Source organism: Macrosteles quadrilineatus, unplaced genomic scaffold (genome assembly GCF_028750875.1).
Source record: "Macrosteles quadrilineatus isolate MER2022 unplaced genomic scaffold, UCM_ALF_1.0 Scaffold_1__1_contigs__length_201487025, whole genome shotgun sequence".
NCBI lineage: Eukaryota > Metazoa > Arthropoda > Insecta > Hemiptera > Cicadellidae > Macrosteles > Macrosteles quadrilineatus.
The window spans coordinates 193,768,694-193,788,012 of record NW_026542594.1 but is presented as its reverse complement, the minus strand read 5'-3'; the positions used below and the strand labels follow the sequence as shown (position 1 = coordinate 193,788,012).

At 34.3% G+C, this 19,319-nt stretch overlaps 2 protein-coding genes across 4 annotated transcripts in view; one reads left to right on the top strand and one right to left on the bottom strand.

Moving 5' to 3' along the window:
• The window catches only part of LOC128993012 (sideroflexin-2), a 32,581-nt gene that overhangs the window by 1,654 nt on the left and 11,608 nt on the right, over positions 1-19,319 (top strand). The window contains exons 1-5 of one of the 3 annotated variants that reach the window (XM_054416773.1): positions 7,511-7,723; positions 10,012-10,168; positions 11,139-11,309; positions 12,227-12,425; positions 12,913-13,038. In XM_054416773.1, coding sequence (XP_054272748.1) covers positions 10,020-10,168; positions 11,139-11,309; positions 12,227-12,425; positions 12,913-13,038 — 645 coding nt within the window. In that variant the 5' untranslated portion in view covers positions 7,511-7,723; positions 10,012-10,019. Of the gene's footprint in view, positions 1-7,510; positions 7,724-7,745; positions 7,821-10,011; positions 10,169-11,138; positions 11,310-12,226; positions 12,426-12,912; positions 13,039-19,319 lie in introns of those variants that run through there. The other 2 variants (XM_054416779.1, XM_054416767.1) reach the window with 2 other exon arrangements.
• On the bottom strand, positions 843-6,093 carry LOC128993031 (putative riboflavin kinase). Its single transcript, XM_054416788.1, has 4 exons — positions 5,867-6,093; positions 3,332-3,483; positions 2,167-2,269; positions 843-1,068 (listed from the first exon to the last, which is right to left on the bottom strand). Exons 1-4 carry the CDS (start codon positions 5,952-5,954, stop codon positions 953-955), a joined length of 459 nt encoding a protein of 152 aa, XP_054272763.1. The 5' UTR covers positions 5,955-6,093; the 3' UTR covers positions 843-952.

Genomic DNA, 19,319 nt, shown 5'->3' with positions numbered 1-19,319 from the left:
GAACAGACGATTCTGGCAAAATAGCCCTGAGCGATAGACACTGACTGTAGCGATCATCGCTAAGCGTCAGACGCCATCCGCTTCTGGCAAAACAGGTCTTAGGCCGGCCACACACGGAACCAGGCGGGGCGGGGCGCGACAGGGCATTTTGCCCCGGGGCGTCTTGTGCGACAGGAATTGCACGGGTGCTTATGGAGCTCCACACACAGGACCAGGCGAGGCAGGGCACGTCGAAAAGACGCCCCCGGGCGCCCTCGGGGCAAAATGCGAAGGTCTCCAAAATTATGCCCCGAGGCAAGTCGCTGCCGGGCAGAACTTTCTGCGCATGCGCGGTCATGTGATTTATTCCCTTACGGGCTAATTTTGATAAGGATTATTTTACAACTGATACAATTTACATACAAGACTGTAACAATTTATACGACCAAAGATTACATCCTTTGATACAGTGATAATATTACTACAGTGGTTGAATAACTAATAATTTATCTTGGTATTAATAACTGAGGAAACAGAGGGCCAACGTTCATAGCTTAAGGGTTTCAAAAACCACTCCTCTGTGGGAGGTATGATTTTGAATTTTGTTTTCTATTCTGCTCCCAAGTATAAAGTCAAATTTAAAAGTTGGCTAAATCGGCTCAAGGCTCAGAAATAAAAAATTCTATATTAATTTTCAGGTTTATGGGGGCTAAACTTTTTACTTGACGTGCCTTGCCTCATTCTGTGTGTGACAGCAACAAGACAGGGCCCAAGTCAGGTGTCTCGTCTTGCCCTGTCGCGCCCCGACTCGCCTGGTTCTGTGTGTGGCCGGCCTTAAAATTGCTGATTAAATTCAATATTTCTAATAGATCATACTTAAACAGGTTTGCATGGTCTAAACCAAAATTGGCATAGGAACATTTTCCAAAAAAATATATTGATAGTTGCAAGATGTAAAATAGTGATTATTTCTCTAGTTCTCACTTGCTTTCTCAAAGAAAGCATCTGTCTTATATTTTATCATATCTGGTTCATCCAACTTCTTTGTTGCTGTATCAATATCATTTTTAATCTCGGCAACCAACTCATCTGAAAAAAAAACCTTGAATAAGCATCTAGTAACTTTACCTATTAAAATTTACAGCTCTTTGAATTCGGAGGGAATAAAGATTGCTTCAATAGTGAGATCCATAAAAGATTCCCCAACACATTATGTAGGTATTATTTTATGTGCGTTTTGTTATTTGTTACTGACCACATTGACCAAAACAGCACATTTCAAATAGTAATACAGTGACACACGGTAATCTAACATGTTCGGGACTTTTCCGGAGCTGGATTATTGAAAATACCGGATTACTGAATGTCTTCTATACCAAAGCTGCTAAATATATGATAGAACATCAAGAGTAAATCGTTAGCTGGCCATTAATTTACTGGTTTTACTGAGCGTTTTCCTCCCTGGTAATAAGAACAGTAAAATTAAAAACCATCTGCCATTCATGATTGATATCTGTCCATCGCGTCAATGTCCAATGTCTGCCGAACGTGCTAGAATGGCTTAAAACATGATACATAACATTTCTAGACTTTACACTGATGCCGAGCTATTAAAAATCCGGACCATCAGATACTGGATTTACTGTATTTTGCGCAAGGGATTAGTCGAAAGATATGATAGGGATGAACAGTCTGCAGAGAGAAGAAATGTAACTCCAACTCATGCAGAACAGCAGACCCCATTTTAAAACTCATTCACAAGCCTGAATCAACAAACAAATATGAAACAGTTCTTCCATCATGAACATACTGGTTATTCAAAAGTTGCCATGAGTACAACCAAAGTACAGGCAAACAGTACAATGGCGAGAGTCGTGGAGAGCGTCTCTCAATAAACTCATCATGATAATTCAACATATTATTAATTCGACTTTCAAACCCGGGACCTTGAGTCGGGGAACAAGTCACACTAGCTAGGGACTAGCTCTACCACTAGACCAGATGTACTTGCTTCCCGATTTGCAGGTACATGTACACATTGTCACCAAAATATTAACTACCTAAACTGGATGGTAAAATACTGTCAAATAAGACTGAATTGTTAAGTATTCTAAAACAGAAGATCGTTTACTTTTAATTCTGTTGGAAAAGTTCTGATTGCAACCAAATAAAACTTTACAAACTTACCAAGGGAATTAAAACTTCTTTCAGGTCTTATATAACCCAACATTATCGTTTTGAGATTGCAATCGTAGAGATCACCATCAAATTTGTGCATTATGTGTGTTTCCTGTAACAAACATGTTTTGCAGTAACAAAAACTGTTAGGTTAAACTTAAAATGTTTGCGTTTTTCCCACTATACACTTTAGAAAACTATACCTTTTTAATAATAGAAAATAGCTTTAAGGTTGAATTAAATGGTACAAATACTTAAAATTATTGATATTTAAATACAGAATTTTCAACATTTTATCTCTAAACTAAAAAATAGTTTTTGGTGTGTGTGATTTTGTGTTTGATTTCGGTGTACTTGATGGCTTGGATTCAGTAGCAACTGATTCAATGTCTGTCTAAATATTTAAATTTCTTAATTATCGAGACAATATTACTCACTTCAACCATTTTTGCAAGTGACTACATCATTAACATATAAAGGTACTAGCAGAGTACCCGTCCTTCGTACGGGGTTGGCATATAAGTATAAAATGCTTATTGCAGTTATACTCGATTTTTGCGTTTGCAATGTGTGAAGACACGGTTTGAGAAAATTTGCTTCCTAAAATTTACGGTATGCTATAGAATTACAAAGGTATTACACATCTACCATAGCCATTATGTTCTACCACTTCACCTACACAATAGAGAAAGATAGATTATTAAAAATTTGCAAAATATCACAAATTATTCATGAAATAAAAAAAAACTGTAAACAATCCTACTTTGACAGTTCTTGTTGCGTATCACAGTTTTTTGTTGCTGCTTAGTTCAAATTAGCTGTGTTTATAAATAATGAAAAAAATAATAGTGCTGCACCCTGTTGGTAAATTTAATGCTTTTGCATATCATAGAACCAACTCTTTTAGTTGAAACAGCTGGCTAAGTTTCTTTAATTTCCTTTAAATATGAATACTCATAAGGTTAACATGGGAAATTTCAGAGCCACTGGGGCGGAGCCCGAAAGGATTTTTGAAATAAGAATATGCCTATATGTTAATCGGGAATGTGAGCTATCATCATGCCAAATTTCAGCCCAATCCGACCAGTATTTTTCGTGTTTACTTGTCACAAACATACATACATCCATACATCCAAACTTTCTCATTTATAATATTAGTAGGATTTGTCCTCACCATTGATTTCTTGGTGTTATTGTAGAATGGGTTCCATCCGATGCTCATGACCATCTTATGAACTGGACTTTGATCCACCTGTGCCCAACCATAGTAAACGCCCGTCTGTATAGACTCTGGTAGAGATTCCACTACTTCATCGGAATAGTTTGCTGTAATGAAAATAATAGTACCATTACGCGCAGAATAAGCGTACTCCTCGTATATATGTTGCAGCTGATTCCTGTTTTGGCAAATCTCAGCTGTCAAGCTATTGTTTTAAATATGTAGGATCATGCGGAGGGAATAGATTTCTTCCCCTGAAACTCTCAAAATGTTGTGGACGGTAGACAAACACCACATGTAGCCACTGAGCTGCCCATGTAAAGAAGGGTTAAAACCCTGATTTTTTTTTAAATTTTACATTTTATAACAAAAAAATAAAAATATGGACGAAATAATCAAATAACCTATGTTTGATTTTTATTACCAATAATGTAAGATAAAAGTGTAAGCCTGGATAAAATTAAAAAAAAAAATCTGTTTCACTCTATTTCAATGAACAATGAATTTCACGAATTTTTCCTATTTTTGAGAACTTTTATATACAATTTTTTGATTGCAATATTATATTTGCAAACACCCCCATACGCATCTAGTTAAGGGAAACGACAAGAGAAATTCAATCACTAAGTGAAACATCATCATTGACGAACGTATTCATAGTAATCTGCATTGAAAGATGTTTTACTAATGTCCTGTATTAAATGAATACTTCAGCTGAATGGAAACATGTCATAATCTTTTGGTTTAATAGTGCAAGAGTTTTGGTAGGGGTTGGTTTTAAAAACTGGTACGGTATTGTAGAAAACTAATTACTTCTTTTATAGCTATTTTAGATAATTTCTTGATAAAAAGACAGGTTACATTAAACAGCGCATCATGACTTGGAAACATACACTTTTAACTAAAAACTTCTTGTGTTGCCATTAAGTGTCATGGTCGGATCTATAACCGGGACTGATTTACTTTTTCGTTTGATGTCCCAGGGTCCAAAAACACAATCCCTTCAGATTCATATGTACAGAGTCTGGTTGTCAAATCAGTAAGTAAAAAAAATAATATAAATATATATATATATATATCTTTAATGGGTAAAAATCAAACAACAATCTAGAATAACATTTTTTACAAAAATACCTTGTACTGAGATAGAGGCTATTTTGTTTTTTGTTTAATCTATCTCAAAAACTATTTTAGATATGGTATATTTATGAAAATTGGTAGGGCCTAGGCCTATACAATTTTTTCAAGTTAATAAATGGCTGATTTTTTGGCAAAATGTTATACTGTAAAACTTTTATTTAACATTCAAAATTCTATCAAAAGACTCCAAGTTCAAAAAGTTTGAATAATAAATATATAAATAGCAGAGAAATCACAATTTAAAGCCACAATAAAAAGCTGAACTAGGCCTACAGATCTCACTATGTTATTCAACCGTCCTAATAAAAATAATACAAAGACGTAATAAATCAAATCTACCGTAACTGTAAACCCAAGGCCACAAACTAAAAAAACAGGCCGTAATGCTCGTCAAGCAATGGGATTGTGGATGACAATGATGATGTCCCCTTGATTGCGGCCCACGGGAATTATTCACAATTTTGCTGCGCTCACAGGTGACACTGATGATGTCGTCATGATTGCGGCACAAGGGAGATATTCACAATTTTGCTGCGCTCACAGGTGACGCTGATGATGTAGTCATGATTGCGGCACAAGGGAGATATTCACAATTTTGCCTCGATAGTGGGTTTCTCTGATGATGTAGCTGTGATTGCGGCCCACAGGAGATACTCACGATTTTGCCGTGGTGGAGGGTAACGCTGATGATCACCTTGATTTTGGCTCACGGGTGGTGTTCACGGTTTTGCCGCGGTCGTTGGTGAATCGTTGGGGACGATGATGATGTCCCGTGGTTGCGGCTTACGGGAGATATTTACGATTTTGCCATTGTTATGTGTGTCGATGATGATGTCTCTGTGATTGCAGCCCATGGGGGATGTTTAAGTTACTATTTATTTGCTGCAATTGCCAGGAATTTCCCCATAGGGGTGGGGGCCGCTTGAGTAACTTCATTTGGCCTAGGGCCCCAGATACCCTAAATCCGGCACAGATTAAGTTAATTGATATGCTTGTTAAATAGATTTTCCTTCATAGGCATATGATCAGTTATCTAGCAGTGAGTTCATGACATTCATATTGTTATCCCTACTTTTTTATAATATAAAATTAAATAAAAATCTCAATAAAATGTAAATTTCAATATTAAGATTATAAAGTAAAAGAATATTGGCCTAATATAAGCGTTCACTATTGCAATAGTAAGTTTAGGGCTAGGCTTACTAATTTTTTTGTTCATATGGACAAGCAACGGCCGGTTTCTACCCATAAACTGCCGTCGACATCGCATATTTGCGTCAATGTCCTAATGTTATTCTAGGAAAATAGTTTCTGTTAATTAATTTGGATAGGCTAGTGTGTCTTTTTTACCTGTTGGTATTCCTAATTCCTTGGAGCCCCGGCCAAAACCTTTTATTATCAATCCACTGGCATAGAATGGAAGAGATTCACAAACCATGTTCAATCCAGTTTTTAAAGTGCTGATGTTCACAGGCTTACTACGGAATACAACAAATATTTTGAGTACGCCTAAACTAGGTCACCATAACCTTAAATCAATTGTTTAGGCTAAGCCGTGACTAATTGGTTAACTTAAAAAAGTAATAACACAAATTAAAAATATCACTACCAGTAGGCTTTTTTCCGAAACTATTTAATGATAATACTGGTTAAGTTATAAGAGACAGCTTGTTTCCATTAGTGAAAGTTGTAATTGTAAACAATTAGGAGGTTATCTTTCGTAATAACAATAAAAAAATAAATAATGAACGAACATGGAATTTCTTGACAAAAAATGACAACAGCTAAACGACCACCTGATTGTCAACAGCTGACTCTGACTGGTTCTGGTTCAGATCACATGATGAGAGATCTTTACTTTACCTCATTCAGCAAGACATTTTCTTAACCCTTAGAGTGCCAGGCGAGAAATAAAAGTAACGCTCAAAAAATGCCGATGATTATTCCCGAAGGTCGCGCTTAAAATGCCGAGCGCAATCTGGCGATTTTTAGGTTAAAATTTCGTAAAAATCGAATTTTCGATATTTCGACCAACGAAAATCGATGTATTGCATCTAGTAACTTTTGACTCAATGTTAATATATGGGTTAAAAGAATCCGAGTATCCATTCGGTTGTTATGACAACTGTTCGATCATTACGAAACGTCCGGTCAGCCGGACGTTGGCACTTTTGGCTCGTTCTAAAAACGTCCGGTCGGCCGGACGTCGGCACTTTTGGCTCGTTTTAAAAACGTCCGGTTCCCTGGACGTTGGCACTCAAAGGGTTAACCATGAAACTCTTGTGTTATTCTTTGAAATTAATGCAAAATTTATGTATAAACGCTGCTTTCCATGAATACTATTTAGTTAATTATATAAATATTAAAAATTAATCATATAACTAATTGAATAGTATTAATAAATCAAATTTGCTTTTTGGACGAGAAAACTTCAACATACAACTAAGCTATACAACTTTGATTGTTTCTTCTCATAACTTATGGGTTTAGTTTTCGAAATACTTGCATTGCTACCTAGATGGTAATTATGTCAAATACTGCAGAGATTATCACATTAACTTAAAATTGTAAAATTCTCATCCAATAATGAAATCTGAAGTCTTTTTCAACTGTTTTCTATAATTAATTGTGGCCTTTGTATGCTATACTTTATACTTTCTTATATGCTAGTTTCAACTGAGTGGTTTTTCCTAGTTTTAGTGATCAATTTTTAATTTTGTTACAATTTGGTTATAATACCATAGAAAAATCTTTGGTTTGTAAATTTGTAGTTTATTTGGTCTGGTTTAAATTCATTATTCTTGATGGTTCATTATCATCGATGATTTTTTCTATGTTTCAATATTTAAAATTTTTACAAATATTTTCTTATTTTTTAACCAATGTCTATTTTCTTTCTTGTTTAGACCTACTACCGATACTCTCAAGTCTCGCTGCAGATGTAAAAATAAAATTCGTCTGCCGTCTGCTCATGACTCAAATCTTGTATCTTGTGTAGTGAACCTCTCCTTTGGCTGTCTGCCACTTCGTATAATTTTGCAATTGCCTCTTTTGTAATTTTAAAATTAATTATCATTTAATAACCACAATCTCAAAAAGATATCGTGACAGTTCGACAGATGTACTCTGACATTTGATCAACGACTACAAGGAAGCATGTGTGTTTAGTTCCTGTTTTGATTATTTTAACTAAGCGGTAACTAACAAGTAAGTCTTTAATTTTTAATAGGCATAGCACAAGCCGAGAAACTATAAATAGCTTAGCAATTTTTATTTGTAGTAACTTACAGTATTTCTAAAACAAGTAAGTTATACACTCGAATTATATTGAAAATTAAATCTAGGCAAAGTGGCTGTTCCAACTTAATATGTAGGGCATAGGCTTCAAAATGAGTGATTAATAAATTTACTAGTTTTCCTTTAAAATTAATTGATCAACTAATTGGGGAATATACATCAATTTAGACTATTGAACTATGTAATTTATAATTGTAATTTATGTATATAATTGCCTTTTTAAAACCATACCAATAAGTGTTGGTTACTAAATATTTAGGCAGTTATCTATTAAAATTCAACATTTTTCCATTGCATAGGAATTAGGCCTATGCTATCTAAAAATTCATATTTTAAAGCAAGTTAAACCACAGAAGAAAGAAGATTTTAATATCATCTTTGGTAACATCCCAAACCCCGGTATTTTTTACTATCTAATGTCAACCTGGCGTCTGTTTAGGCCTCTAATTGTGATAAATACATTTAAATGGCTATTTTCGGAGGTGTTTGATCGTGAATCGTGTGATTAAACTGTGCATTGCTGATCACCGAGAATATTATTCAAAATTGAAATAAAGATCTGTTTTGGTTTAAAGTGTGTAATTAGATTTACAAGACAGTACTTTCCTGTTAATGTGAACATTCATTATTATCGATGATTTTTTTTATGTAACACTATTTTTGTTTTCCTTTACAATTCATAACTTAGGCCTATTCCTTCTGTTTTAATAGGCTATCTTAAAAATCACAGAAATCACAAATGGACAAATGGAATCTTGTTTAGGCAAAAATAATATATATATATATATAGGCAATGGATTAAAAAATGAAACTGTGGTAAACTAAGCCTAACATAAATACCAAACTTATAGTAAGTACCATTTCAAAATTCTGTTTGATATCGCAAAAAAATCATCAATAATAATGAGTGTCCTTTAACATGAAAGTAACAGCCTACCTATGTAAAAAATGAATAGGCCTACCTATCTAAAATTTATCTTACAAGGCAAAAGTATAGATAAGTTTGTTGTAATTGTATATTTTAGAATTTTCAGTTAAACTCGCCTCAAGCAGTAAAAACACTCAATGCTCCTTTTTTATACGACCAAAATCGGATTTCCTTGAAACTTTTTATAATAGTAACCTCTTTAAGATCTTTTAAGGTGGAGAAAGGAATAAACAGGCTACTTGAAAGCTATTGTTAGATAGATAGATAGATGGATTTATTTGATCATTAAACATTATAGGCCTACATAAAATGCAATAGATCATGTCAATATAGTAAACAAGTACATGCAATCAAGCTACATCAATTAAGGTTTACATGCACACAAAAAATAGGTACTTATAAGATAAATTATGAATAATGCAGACAGGCTTACTAAATAATATATGCAATAGTAATTAAGTATAAAAAAGTTAAATCACAGTGGGCGACATTATATTATTAATATATATTGTGTCATAGTCTAGATAGATAACCCCTCTATTGTCTAAGATAAACAGATGTGGCTTACTCCTGCAATTAAGGCTTGTTAATAATAATAATTACTCTAATAATTGCTCCAATTAAGTTGTTACTGGGGTTAGTGGAGAGTAATAAATCCAAAGTACTGGGACAATGTATTCAAATACTAAACAGACTAAAACAACAGGTAGGCAATGGCATTAAAACACACTATCAAATTAAAATCCTCTAAAATATGTTATAATAAATTAAAATCAAACAATTACTTAAACCTTAAAGATAACAAGATCATTCATATTTAAACTATATTTGTGAAACTGGTTACCCAGCTGAAATAGTGCTCGCAACAAACAAAAGATTGTCGATTATCCTGAGAAAGTCCGTAACTTTTTTATGTTTCAAAATTACTCCCAGCTTTGGGTTTTAGATCAATTTTAAATCATTGGGCTTTAAATAAATGACCCTGGCTTAGAAAACAGCTGATCCTAGTCTGTAACAAAGCTATTTCATTCTTGTGTAAAAAAAGGTACACTCTTATTGGGTTAAACAGGTACATTCAGGTACCTATAAAAAATCAAAGATAGGTTATATATCGCTTTGAAAACCCTCCTAAGCTGTTTAGTGCCAAAAGTGAAAGAACATTTAAATACTGGTTAAATAGGTTTGAACTTGAATAGTTTTACGTTTAAAGTGTATATTTTCTATTAACTGTTTTGTATATTGACTGTACAACCCCTATATTTTCTCTCAGAATCCACCATGAGTCGAATGGAATTTGATGCACCTCCGTGGGACCAGAACACATTCATCGGTCGACTGAAGTACTACGCTTGGGTGACAGACCCAAGGTTAGCACTGTGCACAGACACACAACTAAATGAAGCAAAGACACTTCGGGATCTCTACCTGTAAGTATACAAAACTTATAATGTGATATAGCCTACCACAGAAAAGTGAGGTACAAAGGAAACTTGGGCATGGGACTTTTAGCTCTAGTATGTTGTGCTGGAAATATACTTGTGACGATCAAGGAAGAGTTTGAGCAGCGAGGACTGTGGGGATATTCCTATCACAGGGCGATCCTCCACCCTGATGAGCATTGTAGTACATGAGGGCGAGGGGTGGTGTTGGACTTTGTGCTAGACACCAGCAAATTTACCATTGAATATTTCCTCTGAACCTTACTTACTTCTAGACATTAGAGCCTAGATAGGAACATACTTAAGAAAATAACAATTAAAATATTAAGCCTACCTACTTTTTTATTGCATCTTTACATAGTAAATTGTGGGGGAATATTAGTGTGTTTATGTTATTTTATTTGTTTACATAAAAACTTTGTTTTCAACCTCAGGAAATTTGGGGATTTATATGATTGGAAATTCAATGCAGTATGCAAATCAACCTAATTGGTCTGTTGTTCTGTTATACTACATAGTATTTTGCACATCATCTCCAATAATTTTGCACAGATTGTTTCTGCAAATGGTACTGCATAAAAACGCCCGAAAGTTTTTAAGTCCAGTAGCGTTGGCACAATGAAAATATATGTTTAAAATTGTTTACATAAAATGTTTGTGTTTGCCTGTTGAGTTGTGATTGTCAGTTCTAAGACTTAAAAATAACAAAATCTTTCCAAACAGAATGAAATTGCCAAGATAGCTTCCAAACGGTTACAGAGAGAAAAAGTTTATGTTTAAGTTAACGATGTGGCCAGTGCCACTGGTCAACTTTAGTACTTGCCTTACTTTACTCTAGGCCTAATACATTTTATTGAAATGGCAACCCTGATCCCAAAGGGATGATTGCAAAGATTCAAACAATATTTTTTAGTTAAGGTTTATTTTTATTTTGTTCTTATAAAACGTTTATTTACAGTGCAGGTAAAGAACCTCCGAACGTCTCTCGAAATGAGGTGTTACGGGCCAAGCAGATATACGAGAGTGCGTTCCACCCGGACTCGGGTGAGAAGATGAACGTGTTTGGTAGGATGTCGTTCCAAGTCCCGGGTGGTATGCTTATCACCGGCGCAATGCTCACATTCTACAAGTAAGTGGGTCCTAACTACCATTGACTTTTGAATAGGTGAAGTAGAAATCGCATCCAAATGGACCAGCTGTTGCCAATTTTTTTTTCAAATAGAATACAGCTTAATCGAGGCACTACAGAATGTGTTTGAGTCAAATTTATATTTTCTCTCTTATTTTTTTACACTAAACTTTGGATAGGACTTAACAAATATTTACAGTTTGGTTTTGTTAAAAGTTGGCATACCTATTTCAGAGAAACGAGTAATTAAAAATAAACACACTCAATTTAATAATAATTATGTTTTTTGATTGAAAAAGGATGGGATGTTGACTTCTATCAATAGTTGTAAGTACTTTGTTTAATTTTCGGATAAAACAAATATAGGCGTACTCTGGACCAGCTGACAAAAATAAAAGATAATCTATGAGGTCTTATTTGCACTATTTAAATATTATTTTGGTACGATCTCAACTAGCTATTTTTGGTAGCTGGTTGTTTACTGTTACTACTACTCTATCTTTGTTCAGGATTGGCCTTGAGATGTGTTGATGTTTGTTGTTGGTGATGACTGTCTTGTTTAGAGGAATGCTGCGGACACTTTCAATCTTCATGGAAAATGTGTACAATGATTCTTTGAACAGTGATATCTAAAAATTTAAAGAATGGAATTTGGCTACTCCCACTTTACATATTTTGAAACATTTTGTTCTTTATCATTAAAAACGTAAGAGAGAGTAGGTTAGTAATTTATTTTTCACTAGAAAACTACACCACTCAAATGCAGAGTTTGTTTTTGAAATATTTGAAAATGTGTCTCTAAAAAACGGTTTCTCCAGTATTGTTGTACTGTTTGGATAAGTCCCAAAATCGCTGATATAATTTTGATATTTGTACATATTGTTTTTATATTGGTATTACAAAGTAAATGTTTTCAGGACTACTACGGCAGTTGTGTTTTGGCAGTGGGTGAATCAGTCGTTCAACGCTCTAGTCAACTATACAAACCGCAACGCTAAGTCTCCGCTGACAGAGACACAGATGGGCGTCGCGTACGTCTCGGCCACAGCGGCCGCGTGCTTCACGGCCATGGGACTCAAGTCCTACTTGGCCAAGAAAGCTGGCCCGATGATGCAGGTAATGATCTTGTCCAATCAGAGTTGCGTGTTGGGTAGGATGATGTAAAATTGTTCCAAACAACACTGAAAGTCATAGTGGTATTGTAATAAACCAACGGAAATTAATCGTTTTAATTACTCCACAAGATAACAAAAGTGAAAATTATGGGGAAAGATTCTTGTGAGCATACGCGTTCTACTGAAATTGACAGAATCCATAACCTTGTCTGTTATTTGTATCAATGCCTAATTTAATTTATTAATCTGTTGTCTTGTTATTGTTTCATATTGCTTTCTGCATGCAATGGGTGCCAAGTTTCCTTTTTTTACTGAACGAAAACAATCTACTCATGTCTACAGCACTAAACTTGTTGAGTCAAATTTATGTACATTGCAGAGGTTAACTGTAAGAAAGGACCATGAGGTCCTAAGTTTGCCTCAATAAAGATGCATTTTAATTTAATTTCATATGTACAATTTAAGTCAGTTCGAGTATTGTTCCGCAGAGATACGTCCCCTTTGCGGCCGTGGCTGCAGCCAACTGCGTCAATATTCCGCTCATGCGACAAAACGAGTTGATCAAAGGCATCGACGTGTCAGATTCTAATGGGAATATCATCGGTGAATCAAGGGTAAGTGGTTGAACTTACAGTTATAAGCTTTAGAACTAATTTTAAAAATACGTAACGTAACTGTAATATTCCAAAGAGCTGTAACCCTACTGGGACTGTTTCAGGACTATGTCCTCTTCAGCCAATGAAATATAGTTTTATTATGCTACTCAAATATCAACTATAATAATTCCTAATAAGTCTCAATCACAACCCTTTATGCATCTCAAAACCATTATGGTTGTTTCTTGGGAAACTCATAAAAATGATGAGGTAAAAAGTTGTCTGTTAACTACTGAGCAAAGTTGCACGGTTTTCTAACGGTACAAAAATATTACTGCTTGCCAAGTGCGACGATTTTATATCAAGTTTAAAACACTCCATTATATTATATCAACATTTTATCATTATGTGAAAATAAAAAAAATTAAAAAAAAACATTTAATAATATTATTGTTAACCCTTTCAGTGCTATGAAACGATATATCGTTGTTTTAAAAAAACCCTAAGGGATACAGAGAGGAAGGTTATTTAAAAAAAAAATAGCAAAACGGCCATTGGTGACCTGCATGTTCATAGGATACACTACCAACCACTTAGCTAAAAGATTCGCCCAATCCGATGATTTTGAGGTGTATGTCTAAACCAAGGATTATGAACACCTCACTATGCCCCAGTGGTTGTAGTATATCGCTACAAACACACAGGTCACCAATTATTTGCCACACAGGACGGGATTCGAACCCGAGCAGACGAATGCCACTGGCCAAGTGACACACGCCCTAGCCTTCTCGGCTATCTGTGCTTGAAGACTGGGGAGTCAAAAACCTGTATTTAAGCTGTCGCCACCGATTGCGAACAGATGGCGCTGCAGATGGTTGTTCAATGCGTTACTAGGTAGCAGCACCAGCTAGTCACGGACTATTTAGATGCAATCCTTTAGTTTTAGTAGTAGTAAATGTGTTCCTGAGACTTTGCTGCAAAACATTAGTTTCCCTAAAATTGCTATATTACAATAACCTCGTCCAACTAAATCAGGGTTAAATTCAATATTACATTTTAAACTATATGTCTTTTGATTTTGTGAGATTTCGGTTTAAATAATGCTATCAGAACATAAAAATTTATAGGAAAACCAGGAAAATTACAACAAAAACTAAATTTTATTTGATGTTTACTGCAGTTTCTTATTGTGTTATTATTCAAAATTAGCCTAATTAATAAAATAGTGACAACATGACAGTTAAAATTCAACAACGGGTAATGGAATTAAAAGGCAAACAAAAAAGTCTTACAAAATATGAATTATTGGCCTAGCACTGAAAGGGTTAAATACAATTTGTCCAAACATTGAGCATACTTTTCCATAAAAGAACACTGGTAAAAAAGGGAATGTTGCTGAAAGTCAACAGTCCCGGAAGATCAAATAATTTATACCTGTGCCGCTAGGTCAAAAACTACAATGTTTGCAGTGTCTGTAGATCAAAAGTCCCAGTAAGTCAAATAGTACAGTCCGAGCTAAAAACGTGGTCTATGTTAAAGCAATTGACTTATTGGGAATTTGACCTAATGCAACAGCAGTTTTAATATAACGAAATACGGTAAAATACAAGTTCAGTTTCGCTGAGTCAACAGTGCCGGAAGATCAAAAGCAATAAAAGTGAACGTCGATTCAGTGTAAAGTAGACCTCCTGCAACGCTTACTACACCAACAAAACCCGCTTTTAGTTACTTCGTGTTTTGTCATAATTAGAATAGAGCTAAAATTATCATATTTGGTACATAGCTTATCTATTAATGCTTCTTGCCAACTGTTTGGTCAACACTGTAAATAGGTATAGTTTATGTAATGAAAAGCCTTTCGTCAAAATTTGTGGCATGAAGTACACGCAAGGATGATCTGAAAATTTCTGGTTATTATATACGTTTGTAAAAGGAGACCCATTTAATTTTAGAACTATTTTATGAGTTATAATGTAGTCTACACATCAACTGTGTAAATGTATTACGCCTCACCAGTTATTTTTTTCAAATGAATGTTATTTGAACCAAACAGCTGTTTCAAAACAAACTGTTTTTGTTTTTACTTTTCTTTGATTACACTTATTTATTTAGCAATTAATGCAGTGAAATTGATATAAAGGATATGTGTGACAATTAGTTTTGATGTTAGGATACCAAAGCTAAATTTTGTGTCCTGTGAATTTTATTAAATATTATCGTTTTATTTTAAGTCGTTTCTATTCAGACCTACTGGAAATTGTGTATAGTAGTTGTATTGTGGTGATAATGAAGAGGCAGGTATGCTATAGAAGGTGGTATCGTTGACTAGGTCTGTACACTTATCAATTGACTATTACTCACTCTTCTGTAGGCTACTTATAATCAGTGTGCGTCTGTGCGAATCGGCCACATCGGCTGCAAATCTCACTTCAACGCTTTTCACATCGTAACAATTAATTGCAGAATTGCTGTTTTATTGTAAAATTATCGGATTTAAAATGCATATCGTATAGGCCTATGATGGAATAAAAACATATTTGGTCACACAGCATTTGTTTACAAGATGATTTTTCACATTAAAACTGCAAGAAACTATGTCTTTCTATGTGTAAACTAGCTGATCTGAATTGTACAGGGTTTTAACTGACTACCGGTACTGAATTCCCGTACATAGGACGGGCTAACACCTCGTATATTATTAAAACGTAAATGAGGGTTTTTCACATTCTGAATCAACCAGTCGACGGATTTTCATTATTTTTGTGTTGAAAGAAAGATAATTTTGAGAACTAGGGAATGTCAAAGCCATAATTATAATTAAGGGTCCCAGTTTTTTAGAAATTAAGTTTTAATTTTTAAAAAGTCTAGCAGCCGACGCTAACCTTCTTAAGCTAGCTTTTAGTACAATATAATTTGCTTAACATAACAGCTGTAAACATTCAGCATTTGTGACACAAATTCAGCATTTGGAAACAAATTTAAAGACATATTTAGAGTTGACCTATTTATACTATGTGTAATGCAGACCATCCTGCTGACCCAGATGATACATTCAATTCTTAGGTATGAGGATGGCATATTAATTAAATATGCATAGTAAAATAGTAGGATGTTCAAATGATTTTTTAAAGGAAATCTTTGTTCTCATTGCTTTGTTTTAGTCCCATATAATTTGTTTTAACTAACAGCTGGTTGAATGTAATATTGTTCTATATAACTATTAGGTTTTTGGCGAATTTCCCATATAGGGAATAAGCTATTACCGTAGTACTTATGGTAACACCTGGACCCGGGACCGATTAAATTTTTCGTTTTGAGGTCCCTAGAGGCCAAAAACACAATCCGTTCAAATTCATATATACAGGGTGATCAACTCAAGGAGGCCACCATTGGGAAATCGGAAACGGTAAGAATTAGAGAAAACTTTAAATGGGGGACATTCCTTTATTTTTTGTGGCAGTTAAAAATATGATTTTAGTTTTTTTATCATGTTTTTGGATAGAATATGCAATTTAAAAACTTTTTTAGCCTTGACATTTTTTCGATAAACCCACTCGTTTAGGAGTACAGCCTATGGAAAAATGACTTCCGGTGTACATTTTACATCATGTAGCTCCTAAACGAGTAAGTTTAGAGCAAAATTGCAAAAAGTAAATTAGTCTTAGAATTGCATCTACATTCCTTAAAGACTAAAAAAGAACAAGTTTGCCGCCATTTTTTTAATAATATAATTCATATTTTTAATGAATTTTATGGTCTTTTTGGAATGTGGATGCAATTGTAAGACTTTTTTACTCTTCGCATTTTTGCTATAAACTTACTTGTTTAGGAGCTACATGATGTAAAATGTACACCGGAAGTCATTTTTCCATATGCTGTAACTCCTAAACGAGTGGGTTTATCGAAAAAATGTCAAGGATAAAAAAGTTTGTAAATTGCCTATTCTATCCGAAAACATGATAAAATATGGGGTGTTAAAATCATATTTTTAACTACCACAAAAATAAAGGAATGTCCCCCATTTTAAGTTTTCTCTAATTCTTAACGTTTCCGATATCCCAATGGTGGCCTCCTTGAGTTGATCACCCTCTAACGTATAGCCTATATTTATTTATTTATATATTTTTCCCGGGGGAAACCCCAGGACCTTCACCTTCTTTTATCCTTTTTGGGGGGTATTCCATACCCCCAGGCCCCCGGTGACCCCCCCCCCAAAATATATGTCTAGGATCGTCCTTGTCTTCTTAACCTATAAAACACGTGTGATACAGCCTTTCTTCACTGATCACGTAATGCGTGATTTTCTATAAAGTCTTGGGAAAATAAAAGGTAAAATAGATAGAATACAGATGTACTGTATGTGGTTTACAGTTTACACACAAATATTCATCAAACTGTGTGATATTTTGTTATTGCAAAGAACAATTTGGGAGTATCGTATTGTTTAAGTCGATGGAAAATCTCTGTTGATCCTGTTTTACAAGCAAACCAAAAAGATACAGTAGTCACCACTCTATGCGACATATTCTAACCAGAAAATTGTAATCGTATGATTCTATAAGCATTGGTAGGATTGCAAAGTACTACACAAACATTATTTCAAGGGTAATAACAGTCACAATTTCCGCTGACTTTAAAAGAGTCAACTAAAATATTATACTAATGGACACACAACTAAATGGAACAACTAATGGAAATACTCACGATGTACATATAACAGTTCGATATAAGCATTGAGTATACACGTCAGTAGATACGTGTATACCCAATGATATAAGCAACGGTTCTTGCAATTTATTGTTTATTGTTTTTTAGAGTTGTTTCGGACTTACTCACACTCGTATAAGGTTGTCCACGTTTGTCAATGATAATGTAGCCATGTTGCTTTAAAATGGCGACCATACAAATGTATGCATTTTAAGCCTAGTATGAATGGAGATGAGTGTGGGATGAGTGGAGCGATCTTGTTGTCCTGTTTGTGACTAAGGCCGACATAATCCTTAGACACAGCTGTTAATTAATAGTGCATACAGTCAATTAATATCAGCAGAGGTCAAGTTTGGTATCAAATTAAAGGTTTTATTCATAAAAATACATTGCCGCAAACCCAAACTCAAACGATGATGATGATAAGTCGCTAAAACGTATCGTTTGAAATTTAACAGCTGAAAATAAGTGAAATAGAAAAGGTTTTGGTTAAATCCATCAAATTGTAATTGGACACTAGTAAATACTAGTGAACTTGTTGCTACCTCCCCCCTTCGGTTTCATTTATTCATCTCAATCAGTTCAAACCTAGGAGGATTAAACATTAATGTTAATTAATGTTAAATCCTCCTAGATTCAAACCTGAAACACCCAGATCGAAACTCGCCTGTCGTTATTTTACCATCGCCTTTTTTTAAATATATTTTTCAAAAAAGAAATATTATATTGATTTACTTTGGATTTTAAAAATGTTAACGTTTTATTTTGTTAAAGATTTATGGTGATACGTAAATATTGTGGTGTAGTAAAGTATATTATATTGTAGTTAAGTGTTAAATTTTGAAATTTTAGGGTGAATCGAGATGAATCTTTGTTTATAACATGCGTCTCTCCTACCTTAACATACATACCAAGTTTCATAAACATCGGTTGGAAAAGTGCAAAGATAAATATTTGTATGTAAAAAATACAAAATGGTGGATATCTGGTTAACAAAATGATTTTGGAGCAAATGTTAGCCTTGATTTTCTGTTTATTTTGACCCAAGGAATTACTAGGTAAAGTATCTCCCCGCTTATTTTAACACCCTGTTTATGATGTATTCTTATAAGTGAAAAATGTAAGCTGGTAATAAAGAAAGATGCTTTATAAATAATATGAATGTACTGGTGATCTGTATATTCATCTTTTTCTTGTCCTTAGAACTATAAATTAAAAGTCCACTCAGCAGTCGCATCGTACGATGTAGTTCTTTCCATGCGTTGCGAAATGCTAAATTTGCCGTCCTCTTCAACCCAAGTTATCTACTGAACCACTGATTGTAAAAAATTCAAAAAAATATATTTTACGCATCACACTTTTGGCTACAACTTTGCCACAGACGAAACTTCTCTAACCCAAAAACAAAAAAAAATCTCGCATGCTAACTTTTTCATGTTAGAAATCACGATTTAAAACTATTTCACCATACAAATCAATTTTTATTAATTAGATCGGTAAATAGTTTAAAGTTCCAACAAAATAGTCATCGAGTAGGACTAACCAAGAAGCTCTGTGCCAAATTTCAAAATTTTAGCACAACTTTAAGTACA